General features: G+C 48.0%; 2 protein-coding genes across 2 annotated transcripts; both read left to right on the forward strand.

Moving 5' to 3' along the window:
• Positions 1-227: 227 nt before the first annotated feature.
• Positions 228-1,802, forward strand: Asppvi_001080 (glycosyltransferase family 69 protein; the record flags this gene model as incomplete). The annotated part of the gene is made up of 1 exon (XM_043297383.1): positions 228-1,802. One exon carries the CDS (start codon positions 228-230, stop codon positions 1,800-1,802), a length of 1,575 nt encoding a protein of 524 aa, XP_043153318.1.
• A 606-nt stretch (positions 1,803-2,408) lies between these two features.
• Asppvi_001081 (uncharacterized protein) lies at positions 2,409-4,181 on the forward strand (the record flags this gene model as incomplete). The annotated part of the gene is made up of 6 exons (XM_043297384.1): positions 2,409-2,585; positions 2,698-3,088; positions 3,160-3,450; positions 3,514-3,923; positions 3,976-4,088; positions 4,148-4,181. 6 exons carry the CDS (start codon positions 2,409-2,411, stop codon positions 4,179-4,181), a joined length of 1,416 nt encoding a protein of 471 aa, XP_043153319.1.
• Positions 4,182-13,600: the final 9,419 nt, after the last annotated feature.

A 13,600-nucleotide genomic window follows, 5' to 3' on the forward strand; every position in this document is an offset into this window, starting at 1 on the left:
CCCTCAGCGATCTCTAGGCTCAGCCTTGGCGAAGGGTACCTTGGCTGACATAATCAGACACTGGGAGAAGATAACTAGCTAGTTAGTGCTTTGAGCTGAGACGACGAGGATAGTGGGTATAGTATCTAATTCTTGCGCACGTCCCATTGATGCGAGAGCAGCTGATACAGAACATTCGAGGAATGTGTCGGCAAATCGCTCCCAGCAGCTGATGACGATTCTTCGTCATGTCTGCCCGTCTTCTGCACCCGGATGAGTACGAGCTTGACACTCGATCTTCTGTCGACTCTCAGGGAACTTTCAACCTGGACGAGGCCGACTTCGAGTCACAAGCTCCTCCCAGACCCAGACGGCTTCTCAACCGAGTTTCCTTTCTATCGCGGCTCTTCTCATCAACTTCATCCGGCTACCGTCGCCTCAAATCTTCTCGACGCGTCTTATCAGCCTCATCACGACCAAGTTGTTATCGACGTCTCCTTCTACGCCGCTCCTGCTTCTATCTCCATGTCGTTGCAGGGATTATATTAGCTCTCATCGTATTGACTTCAATCTTTCGTCCATCTTACACTCATCCGCCGTCGCATTACTCTGTTCTCCGGGATGCAGTCGCGCAATCGACTAGGTCGGGCAGAGGCAACATCCGCAATGAGAAGGTCTTCGTGGCTGCCAGCCTTTATGACCGTGGCGGGGAATTAGCAGGCGGAGAATGGGGCGATCGAGTTCTACGGCTCATTGACCTGCTGGGAAGTGATAATGTATTCTTAAGTATATACGAGAATGATAGCGGGCCAGAGGGTAAAAGCGCACTGCAGGATTTCAAGGAGCGGGTACCATGCAAGAGCTCCATCATATTCGAAGAGCATCTGGATCTGGACAGCTTGCCCCGAGTTACAGTCCCCGGCGGACAGAAACGTATCAAGCGCATCGAGTATCTGGCAGAGGTTCGCAACCGAGCTCTGAAACCGCTGGACGGTGATTCTGAGACGCGTTACGATAAGCTCCTGTACCTGAACGACGTCATTTTCGATCCAGTCGATGCTCTTCAGCTGTTATTTTCCACCAATGCAGATCAAAACGGGGTTGCTCAGTATCGGGCAGCTTGCGCAGTCGACTTCATCAACCCGTTCAAGTTCTATGACACGTACGCCACTCGTGACTTACAGGGCTATGGAATGGGCCTTCCTTTCTTTCCGTGGTTTTCAACAGCCGGACATGGTGATAGCCGAAAGGATGTGCTAGATGGGAAGGATGCCGTGCGTGTACGCAGTTGTTGGGGAGGAATGGTCGCTTTTGACGCCAAATTCTTCCAGCATGGCACGGCAGGAAAGGGTTCGAATCAAGCTCCGTCCCGTTTCCGCGCCTCTCACGACCTCTTTTGGGAAGCTTCTGAGTGCTGTTTGATCCATGCCGACATTCAGGAATCTCAGCTGCAACCAGATGAGATAACCGACACTGGAATCTACTTGAACCCATTCGTGCGTGTCGCCTACGACCTCCGTAGTTGGTCCTGGCTTGGGACCACACGCCGATTTGAGAAGCTCTATTCCTTCATCCACAACATTGGGAATCACCTTGTGGGGTTACCGTGGTACAACCCCCGACGGGCAGAGGTACCTGGCCAAACTGTTCAGGAAACAGTATGGGTTGCAGATGCAAGTGAAGATAGTGGTGGATCCTTCCAACAGGTCGATCGAATTGCTGGGAATGACGGCTATTGCGGACGTCGAGGGCTGCAAGTTATCGTCGAGAATCGCAAACCGGGTCAGGAAGGTTATGAAAGCATTCCTGTACCGTCGACATGAGTTCGACAGAATTTTACCATTGGCGGTTCCGTGTTGGTATCTTATCTTCTTGTCTAATATGAAAGCGATAAACATAAATAATCGACTGAAGCTCAGGGAAGCTCGATCTTCAAAACTGCTTTCTCCCTGTATACTCATCTTCCCGATCTGCCATGGCCTTGGAAACTATGTCCAAGCTTCAGCCCTAAGACGAGAGTGATATCTTAAAAATATTTAAGCTAACTGTTTGTTTTTGATGGCTTAGGCTCGACGCTCCCCACCAGCCTCTTTTTGTCAGTGAAGGCGGCTGGGATATCTCATCGTGCCTGTCACTGAGTGAAGTGAAACGGATATTTCCGTTGTCATGCCCTAATTCCAGGTAGTGAGAAGGATAATTCCGGTGGCTAGTCATTGTCTTGTGCTAAGCAAGCATCTGAGAGCTATATAACAAGCATAAACCTCCCACCATCCTGTCCATGACTCTGTACCTATCCATCTACCACCTCTTTCCGCTCCTACTCTTACAGTGACAGTGTGTGACTGAAAGCCTCTTCATCCTTCTAAGCTCTCTCTATGTTTTCCTGGCTAGCAAAAGCTTTTGATACCGCTCTCAGACTGCCTGAGACCATGGATCTCAAGCAAGTCTCAGACATGATCATTGACGCTTTCGACAATGTCATGGGAAAGGACTCTCATGGCCTGCAGGAAAGCAGACACGCGCCTAAGAAAGAAGATAAAGCAAAAAATTTGAAGTATTCTCAGCAGGTCGGTCCTCCTTCCGTCCATTTCTCTGTCCTTCTTAGTGTTCGTTTCAGCATTATGTTCTGTGCACCTGATTACATCGGCGTCTTTGCACAAGCGGGCCATGCACACGTTCTGAGAGTGAAGCTAATTACATTTTTCCAACACCAAACAGTCTTCCCATGGTGCCCCCGTCAACAAAACCTCACGTACCTCTGGTGGACTTTCCTTCCCTTCAAACATCCGGCCTCTGAAACCTCGCCACTCCCGCTACTCATCTGGCGATTCTTCTTACAATTCCTACACTCCATCCAAGATGGCTGAACTCACAAAGGAGTATCCCGTCGCTGACGTGGATGATGCTGCTGGCTTCATGGCCTTTGCTCGAGCTCTTAGAGAGAAGCAGGCTCGTGAGGCTGCCGCTGCGGCCAAAACTCAGGCTGATCTGGATACTTCTACTCAGCAGAATGGCTTTGCCAATGGTTTCAATGACTTTGGCGGACAGTCTTCTGTTGATGCCAATGGATCTGCGCCCGTGTCTGCTTCCAACGACGCGTGGCCCTCTGGTAAGTTGACTTCTACCACGCGGCTTAAACATTCAGAAGACACCACAACTGACCTTGATCTGTCTATGAAGAAGCCTCCCACTCGCGTAATGATGACGGCTTTGKTGACTTTGAAAACAACACCGATAACAACAACGCGTCTCTGATGCCTGGCATCGTCGACGACGCTGAAGCTCTCAAGGCCTCCGCTTCCGGCTTCCGCGGCGATGCGGCTGAGTTCATCCTGCAGGAAACTCCTGTTGTAGCTTCTGAGAATGTTGTCTCAGCTACGAAGGCTTCTGACAATGCTGTCGTTGAAGAGGATCGTGAGAATCTTGCTACATTCAAGTCCTGGGGCACTCCTGCCGCGCGTGACAAGCCAGGTATGCAATCAATCTTCTTACTCCTTTGGGTGGACTGTGGACGCTAATATGACATCTTGCTAGCGGCTCAAGTTAGACGCGTCATTATCAAGGGGCTTCCTTCTGCTTGGAGTTCTCCTACCAAGGTTCTGTCGCTTATCCACGGTGGTATGGTTGAGAGCATCCACATCAATCCCACCGGCAACCAAGCCCATATCCTTTTCTGCGACCACGAAGCCTGCAAGTCTTTCTATGACAAGTACCCCAATGGCATTGACATTGACAAAGAGAAGAGAAAGACCGTCTTCGTGGAGATGGGCAAGGAGGTCGATGTCATCAGCTCTCAGCTTTCTTTCAATCTCTCCATTGGCAGCACCCGTGTTGTCCGCGCCGTTGGTGTCGGCATGAACATCAACATGGGCGAGCTTCTCAAATTAGCCGGCGCCAACAATCGCAAGGTGGAGAAGATCATGGACTCCTGCGTCCCTGGCGAGGTAAGCTGGCAACCATCTTCAAGAGTGGCTTGCGTGCTAATGATGTCTCTAGCCACGCAATGTTGTCTTCCGTTTCTGCAGTATCGATGATGCTGTCAAATTCCGCGCTGCCATCCTTCGCGATGCTGATTGGGAACATTGCAACATTCAGCACGCAGCGGACCCGTAGGTCTTCCTCTATCACTGGCTGATGCCTGAACTAATAATGTCTCTGCTTCTATTAGATGCGAGCTCGCTACCGGATTCCATGCCGATTGAGAACTGCAGACGACTTTGGCAGATGCATCATTCTTCGAGCAACGAGCTTTGATTTGGAGTCTGCAGAGTTTCGACTGGATATGTGTGCACACTATCAGTAGTCAGAGCTTAAAGCTTACGGATTGATATGATGGACAAGGGTTTAGTTCTTGATAGGAAGGATTATCATGTCTCAGCCAAAGGTTTAATAAAGTGATTTCGAATGTACTATTATTCCTTGGCGACTTATCGCTTCATTAATAACTTGCTCTATCGCGCAGTCTATGGACTAATTTCAAGGGATAAGAGAAATCGTAGAAAAATCGGTTTCTTCTGGATGTACTGATCACATATTGGCATTATTTGTGCTGTACTCCAGCCTCGCAGCTTTGACCCTTGATAATCAAGGGTCTGAGCCATATCAACACCCATAAGCACTCTGCGATTTACGTCTGCACATACTCGTCGCTGGTTCCTCTTGCCCGTAATTCTGATTTCTGACAACACATTTTCTAGACAATATTCACTACTGTCCCTGAATTATTCCACAGCAAGCATTACGGAAGCTCCAGGCTCAAGCCCCCTTTTCAACGAATATGTATCCATACGAAGGTGCTTCTCAACTCCCAATCCAACAACTTCTGAGTCTTCGTGAAAAACGGTGCCGCTAACTGCTCTCTTCCTCTTAGTATCAGGCCAAAGTCAACGAAATTTCCTTCCTCCGCTCATCAAACGCCTGCACGGCAGAGCGCATCGTTGAACGACCTCGAAGCCGCTAGGTTCCCTTCTTGATATACTGAAAGTCCACGTGGATTTCGTCTCAAATATGCACGCGTTAGAAGGAAGACTGTTAGGGCTCTCCTGCCAGGCTTAGGCGCTCTCTTCCATGATCATCTCGAGGCTGGGGGATCTCACGTCGATACTCGGAGGACATGTTCATTGGCACGCACATTTTCCTTGTGTTCTATCCGACGACCGATACAATATCTTACCCCCAGGAATCGCACGGGGGTTGACAAAGTTCTCAGCAGGACCAATGGCGCAAGTATGATCTGTCGGTTCTCTGTCTGTTCGGGTATCCTACCTGATTGCTGACTTATCGTTGTATAAACAGGACAGAATAGAAGTATACAACTTCATTGTCCGAGCAATGACTGCAAAATTGAGGCTCCATTCGAGCGGCGACGAATACCTACGCTTGGAACCTTGACGACAAACAATACACGGTTGATGTCGCATCCTGCGATGGGTGGCTACAACGCCGCATCAGGACTTGGTTAGTACTTCACTTTGGGTGTTGTTGGAGACATTTGACCATCGCGACGACCTCGACTCCTAGTACGTCGATACTTGCAGGATGAGAATTTCCCTATACATCCTTGGAAGCCTGGGTCCAAGGAGTGTTTTTCGCCATGGTGGATGGATCATATTGCTTACGTTGCGGTGGTCTGTCATTCTCGAGCTTGCTGGGACTTGAGAAGAGCATTAAACTCCTTGCCTGGATTGGATTCAAGCGCATATCGTAAGTGCTCGAAAGGCTGGATGGTTTGGCAAGCCTAACTACGCCTCAAATGATTGAAGATAGACCTAGAGCGATGGCGTTTCCCTTACTGATACAATGAGACACATTCTGAGCCTACCTAAGCAGCAGACTTGAAGTTCTCTGAATCATAAGCGATCGAAGGATATATATCAAAACTACAGCAACAGTACTGAAATTCACGCATTTCCCCCTTCAACTCGACAGGAGATATGCCAATCCGAGATACATATTCAACAAGCTCATCTTCAACGCTCAGTGCACACTGGTTCCAACCTTCTTTCTACCGTCAAGCCTGAAGACTCTTTCCTGTTCCAACATAGGGCAAACTTTGTTTACGTGGGTTGGGCTCGAAACTGTATCGTACGATACAGTACAGCAGACACCGCCGCCACAACCGTCTCTACGCGTTTACGGAGTATGATTCCCGAAGGATTCTGGATTAAACGGTCATCATGGCAGAGACTCTGATTGCCTGTCAAGAGGCGCTTTGATTTGATGTCTTACGTGCAGGTTGCCTGATTCCGTCTCCATTGTAGGCGATTGCTACCTTGGGCCCCAAGAGAGGAAAGGTAGGATGAGACACAAGCTGTTAACTTGCCAAACAGGGTCTACCCACGACCCGGCATAAAGGCGGGGAATTCGTCTCGGATGGAGTATGGACACAGTGGGACGTTCGGACTTAGTTATGAAAATCGCTCTTTAACTACAGCGTCTTGCGTAGATCATTGTCTCGTAGGAAGATATGGCATTATCGTAGGCTACAGGGTTAATATCGCGACGAACTCAAGTCGAAACTGACGATCGATTGATCGTCGTGTCTATGAAACAAGGCGGAAAAATCTGTTGGCAATAGCCACAAAGTATGAACTCGATTATTCCGTACCATTATTAGATTGAACACCCCACGATGTGGAGCTGGATAACCCGGAACCTTCTTGATAATCTGAGACTCGAGTCTCAGTTGGCCCCGTGAAACTAACTATCGTACTACAGTATCAGAGGAAGCCTCACGGAGACTTATTACGATGGCAGCTAGATAAGTCGCCGAGGGGGCCAGGATTGCCAAAGTTTTTATTGTGGATTAGAGCGGACATCACCGATGAAGAAAGCAGTAGAAAGTGGAACGAAAACGGCTTCAAAAAGGCCAACAAAGAAAGAAGGCGATCCAGGTGGAGTATTGACTCTGAACACGAATCACTAGTTTACTACATATCCGTAGCAGCAGTAGAAGCAAGCTCGACGCACAGGGGTCACAGGTGGACAATTTCCAAATTGTTGATAGTGACACCATACTGCATTGGCCCAGCAGATGGTCATAGTAGCGGTAAGCAATATAAGCATATCAGCAGGGATTGCAACAAGTGCTCTGTATGATGATCTCCACAAGCAGGATCCTGTGTGGACAGAGTACATAGCGTGATGAACCTTTCACCAGGCGACAACTGACATACCCAATATGGTCAACGTGCAAAGTGACTCGCATCCGAAATCTCCTAAATCCGCGACTGAGAGCGACGATTCAAGACCCAAAGAGCTCCAGGTATGGAGTCCAGAGGCCAGGCGACCGCGACATACCCGAAAAAGGCATGAGACTCATCAAAATTAGATTAATAATTGATTGCGTCCAAGCAAGTCGGGGGCCACAAGTCGGTACCACCGTCTGATGCCTGCATGGGCGATACCACTCTACAGACCCGACAGTCTGGATGAGGGTGTGATAGTTGAGCGTTAGCAGCTTTACGGACGAAACCTTGCGAGTTGAGGGGCAGGACGGTCAGTATTTATGGGTACGGAGTGACGAGAGTAGTAACATCGCGCGCAGGTGGAGATGGATCAACAGGATGAGAAGATCGAACCAGAATCCTATATTAGGTCTTTGATAGTTGATTCAGGCTTTTAAAAGTGGCTAAGAGGTGAAAAAAACTTCAAGCCAACGCACCTAAGACAGCAGAATCGCATCTCATCACATTGGCAGACTGTCGATCGAAACGGCGGTCCGTGAAGAGGTGGAGTGGGATGGAGTACTAGCAAAGTTACTAGCGGATTACGCACTTTCACGAATTTCGCTGATCCAGAAAAAGACAATGAACGTATGGGTACCTTATACACTGGTGTACATTAGACAGTATGTTTTGTAAGATCTGTGGCCCTGTCTGGATATACCAGAGTGCTATCTCCTAGCCTAACGGCCTCTTCTTGCAAATAGTAATTGAAACTCGGAAGGTCCAAGCACAGACAATTTCATTTGATCAAGAGGCCAGAGTGCTGATTTAGATTGCTTACGCCGCAATGTATAAGCATCAGGCACCAGGACCACCAAGTGGCTAAATTTAATATCGTTGAGATAGTCCGTAGCCTCGTCTGGCTAGTTAATTGACACTACGCACCCATAGCAAAGATCTGGAACAATCTTCTGTTCAACAGGACAGGGATGCTGGTGACAGTGGCAGGGTCAGTACGCCTATCTCAACTCTCAAGGGAAGCCTCTAAATAAATTGCGGCGCAGGCGAGAAAGAGTACAGAGTAGGTTGCTGGACTTGGTCAGTTGGCCCCACGTGTTGGGTGCCGGGGTCAGAAAAACGACTTGCGAKGCAGATCGTTCTTCCAGTCCTTCTTCTCTAGAATTTTAATAATAAGACGGAGTATAGTCTGATCAAACAACCGACCCTCAGTTCAGAGCATTTACCAGAAGAAGGCAATGGAGGCCATAATTAGATGGAGGTCCTAGGGTGTTCGGACTTTAGAACTTCACCACTCATCAGCCAATCTGATATGCATGTCAACAGGGAAACTGACAAGTCCTTCGAATATCGCTCGGATTCATGGAAACGGACGGCCTGGGGCGAAGCAAATCAGCCAGGAGGATTCACTTCCTGAACAACCTGGTGAGAAGATCCAAGCGTACGTTGGTCAATCCAAGCTACGTTCAGAATCCTGCCGCCTCCAGTGCAAAAGAATAGCACTAGATATTGAGTCTTGACAGAGCAGAATGACATGAGACTGCAATCTCCTTTTGCACGTCTAGTCAACTCAAGCGGCTTCAAACAAGCCTGAAGCATGGGGAGTCAAAGTACGCCCACGCTGCTCCAGACTTCAACATGTGAAGCTTGGACTGAAGTCCCCTATCCCGTTTGGCGTTAGCATGCAAGTTCATCGGACATCTTTGTCCCACATATCTAGGCTGTCCAGAAGAGAGCCAAGAGGAGCCGCCTCCGCCGCGACATGACCATTCTCGGGGAGGAGAGGAAAATATTCAAGGCAATCCGACGGTGACAAATATTCTCAAGAGGAAGTAGACTCCTGAAAATTCCTTCGCTTCTTCGACAGGAGGTGGAAGAATGACTGTGTTCTCCTATACATGCCTTTGTGCAAATCGCAGCTCCATCAGTCAGGCAGGCATTTGGTTGTTCGAGGTAGGACAAAGTCTTCAAGTATGCATTGAGAGCTGCTCCTCAACAGCACTCGGTAAGGAATGAGATTGAACAATGGAATGAACGTAGGGAGGCTCGCGCAAGGATTTTGTACAGTCAACTCCAGATAATGATCTATCACAGAACATTCGTACTTCAGAGTGACAGGAGTAAGGTATCACTGGAATCTTCATTCTTCAAGGCAAACGGCACGAGCCTAACTCTATCTGTGCGGATAACTTTTCTCGCCCCATCTACTGGTTGCCTTTCCCAGCCTTTGTTGACCTCCTTACATCACCTCGTGGAAGGCAGGGGCTATAAACATTGCAGAGGGAATGTGGCATGCGTGCTTGTTCTCTCTTCTCAATCGCCGGAACGTAGCGCCGAAGATTCCTCTTCCACCAGGCAAGGCGTACTTCAGCACTCCGTAGTCAATAATCATAATTCTACCTGACATTCTGCAGTCTGCATTCTGCTGGGGCTCTGACAAATGACAAGTTTGCTGACGATCCATGATCCGTCAATAATGGCGCGGAAAGGCATCCGTAGTACACGGACAACAACCTTTTTTTGTTCATGCTTTGTGGAACGAGTCCACATAGGAAGGACTAGGCAATTCAAGTTCCAAATAGTGCTCCGTAGATAGTCGCTGCTAGTTAGTCCTCCGAGGGCTAGTAACGTATCTGCCTCCTTAGTCGGGGGCCACTGAACTCTGAAGGGACCTCCCGTCGGTTCCGGACCGGAAACCTGATTATAGCTCTTGACGAGCACTTTTCTGCTAAATTGACAATTAATCTATGGAGTGCAATAAATTGCGCTCTCGAAAACTAGGTCGAATCCGGACATCCAGAATTGCACATGAAAGGGGTGTTCCCGGTACTGGCTTGCAGGCTGGTGCGCACAGAGCACACAGGGCGATGCTTGGCAGAAGCCGTCGCCCAGACTTAGCTTCTGGAATCCATCCCTGGATACGTCAGAATCAGATTAAAGAGCACGGAGATACGGAGTAACTACTACTAGTAGTAGTACAAAGACCAAAAGTACAGGAAGTGGAAGTCAGAGCTCAAATCTCGGTTAGGACTATCTGAATGTATTGGTACTGAGGTGCGCTCTGTGCTCTGTGCTCTGGTAGATGTTGAAGCGTTATGTCGCAATTGCAATAATTGACTGAGCATGCATACATTGTGCAGCCATTATGCTCCTCCAACAAGACGCCAAGGTTCAGTAAGGGGCTTTGTGCAATTGCTGGGCACTACCTTAGGTACCCTCTGTCGAGCGCTCCGGGCCATTCATTGGAGGTCTGCGATATCTTTGATTTGCTGCTCTCAGGATTTGACCGCCATCCGAATGTGCACGTATTCGGCCCTTCTAACAATGATAAGGTCTAAGCGTCGAAACGAGTTTCTTCCTTGAGTGATATCGACAAAAACAGTAATTGGAGAGAGGTAAAATCCCCTAGACACTTGGGGTTCATACGGCTTCACGCTGAAGTAGGAGTCGTACCAGCATACAGGAGCGATGTTCCGAGTGAGTCCGATACTAGTCACATAGGAAGGAGAAATTGCTTGTCTATCGGTTAATACGGAGTATTACTCTCAACATTCTTGGAAGCTTCAAGTCAGTCTATTTCTCCATAACCAGTAAACAGGCAGCCATTTCCACTCTTTTTGTGCCAATCACATTCTTTCAATAAGGTTGACAACACAAGTACCGTAATATATACACTGTACTCCGTAGGTATTCCTCCTCAAGCTGTTAGCAGAGACTAGCGGTGCTGGTCTACGGCACTAATACCATGGAAATCAGAACGATCGTGTCCGTGCCAGCATTGGAGCCTCGAAGCGGACCTTACGTAGCTCCGAAACACCGCCGTTCTTACCAGACTTGAGCCTCAGGGTGGATCATCTCTGTCTTCATGCCCTGACTCTTGAGCTCCTGACTGAAGTTGGTCAACCACTGATCGGCCTAAACTGACGATGTCACTCTAATCTCGCTTCTTGTTCTGTTATCTCCGGATATGAGACCACCTAGTACCTAACTACTTATTCCCATGAATAGCAGTCCCTAATTGGAGGGAAAATAGACCCTCCAGCCAATTGCATTTTACAAAGCCCTTAAAAAAAAGCGATAGGCATTGGCACCAGTCAGTGCCTACCTCGCCTGACCTCCGTTCGCCTACTACATACGTCAACACGCTGTCGTGCCCAGAATCATAATAGGCCTCACTAAGACATTTAGCCGAAGGGAAGTCGAATCACATTCTGGAATAGGCAAATGGAACCACGCGGACTTCGACATCAATACTTTCTCTTTCACGTGACTGAGAACGTCTGCGGGTATGCGTGTGACAACCTTCAACCGAAAGGTTGAAGCTCGAGAGAACAGGGGCCCCCTAGTCGAGAGGGATCGATAAACGTTGCTATGTCGTTTAGTGGCAGTGGCAGTTGCAGTTGAACCAATTGTCTAGACGACTACCTTATCTAGCTCCTCCGTAAAGTCAGGACTTGGCGAGACTGAGAGTTCCTAAGAACGGGACGGGATCGACCCTTAGACTTGCTTTGTTGGCTTGATAACTGATCTGTCTCGTGTGAGTGTGGTGGATCAATCACAAAATGCCCAGGATCGACAGCAGATGCGGTCATCCCGTCTTCTCTATCCCATCAGCTTTGGCAAGGAGAAAAGGAATCCATCTCCTCGGGAGATTTCTTTTCTCACAGGGAAAAAAAGGTTTGCTGCGCTGTGCTGTGAGACATCATGTGGTCAGGGCGCACATATCCACCAGGGGAGGCTGGAATACCAGACTGGAGAGGCGTTGTCTTTGGCTGCTTCAGTTACTTGGAGTATCGATATTCAACAGCAAAKCTAGACTAGTTGATTTGCATATTGCTGTGGCGAGTTATGTAACGTTTAGCTGTTAGCAAATGTTTATTTGCTCTTTGCTTATGCAAGTTGACTGTGCCGCAATTTACAACAGCCAGCCACTCATCAACAACTTATGATACCATACTATTAGCTCATTACTAATACAGAATCAATGAAGCAAAGGAGGTCATGAGTCATGCTGCTTATCTATGCCCTCTTCAGTACGATGTATATCATAATGATCGCACCGCAAGTAACTGAGGAACCTATCAAGACGAGTCGTTCTGTGATGTCGAGGTCACTAACACCTGTCACTAACGTATTCCAATAATTTGAGGTCTGAGCCAGTGATGGATATAGTTTCTGAATGAAAGTACCTAATTAACAGTTAACAAGAAGAGGAATGATTATCCGTATGATGCCAGCATGATGAAATCTTCAACCATGCGGTCAGTCAGGTGCAGATACATATGGCCGGCCAAAAAGGCAATATCAAACAGCTGACGTCTCCTTTTTTCTGCTACACCTCCACGACTGTCTTCATTAAGTGGAAGCCAATCATCAAGCGCTCGGCTACACCATGAAGCAAGTATGGCAGTGCTGAACCAAAACTGTCATAGTTGAGCAAGTCGAAATCCTTCAGTAGGTTTGAACGGTTGGCCTGACGAATGGGGTATGGAGATGCTGGAGATTCGCGTTGGTCTTTTCCCTTTGAGATGGGTCTCCATCCAATAACTGGGGTGGGTGATTGCTTTGTTTGTTGGAGGTATGTTTCAATCTTACGTACATGAACGTCCCAAGTGAGTGACTGACTCAATTTCTACTCTAGCATGAGGACTCGGTATAATGATATTTAGCTTATTACTTGCGTTAAGATTCAGTCATTACATGCCTACGTAGAGTATTCTGGAATATCATTCAAGGCTTTTGTGTCCGTGACACCATTTATGGCTGATACCTACGGTATCAATTGTCAATACGAAGTACATGGTGAAACTTTCACTTGAGGAACGCCCCTTCGATTACTCCGGATTGACCCGTGCCGAACACCGATTCCCTCTCATCCTGCCAATATGCATGAGTCTCAAACCATAATACGGAGAAACCCTTCAGACTAAGGTACGGAGTACAGTGGGCCTAACATGATGGATCCATCAAGTGGCACGCCTGTCAGCCTGAAGGATGACGATTCTTCTAAATTTTCCTAGAATCTGACTTCTGACAGGCTCAAAGTATGGTGCTAGTGGAATCCCATTGACAAATAACTCCAGATTAAGCGACCTTGAGCTTTGGGGGCTGTTTTGACTTTCAGTATATCCGTGATGTTTCGGTCAGTCTTTTTATCGATGCTTCTTTGTGGACTCAGAGCGGACGAGACCAACAAGTCGGAGCCGAAACCTGGAGCGTAATTTGCAGAGTAGGTAGAGAGTATCGCGGCCTTGTGACATCTCGGCCTACGGGAAGCAATCTGGCAGTAAAACCTGGAAAGAGACATAATGATTGCGCAATGTTAAAAGCAGGTGAGTGTATTTTACCAATAATTCTCCTTCCCTGCTTGAATCGTCTCATAACTGCATTGATGTGTTGTTTCTGCAGATTTGTATCTGGACTGCGTGGTTTCTGTA

This window comes from Aspergillus pseudoviridinutans, assembly GCF_018340605.1.
Source record: "Aspergillus pseudoviridinutans IFM 55266 DNA, scaffold_1, whole genome shotgun sequence".
NCBI classification, from domain to species: Eukaryota; Fungi; Ascomycota; class Eurotiomycetes; order Eurotiales; family Aspergillaceae; genus Aspergillus; species Aspergillus pseudoviridinutans.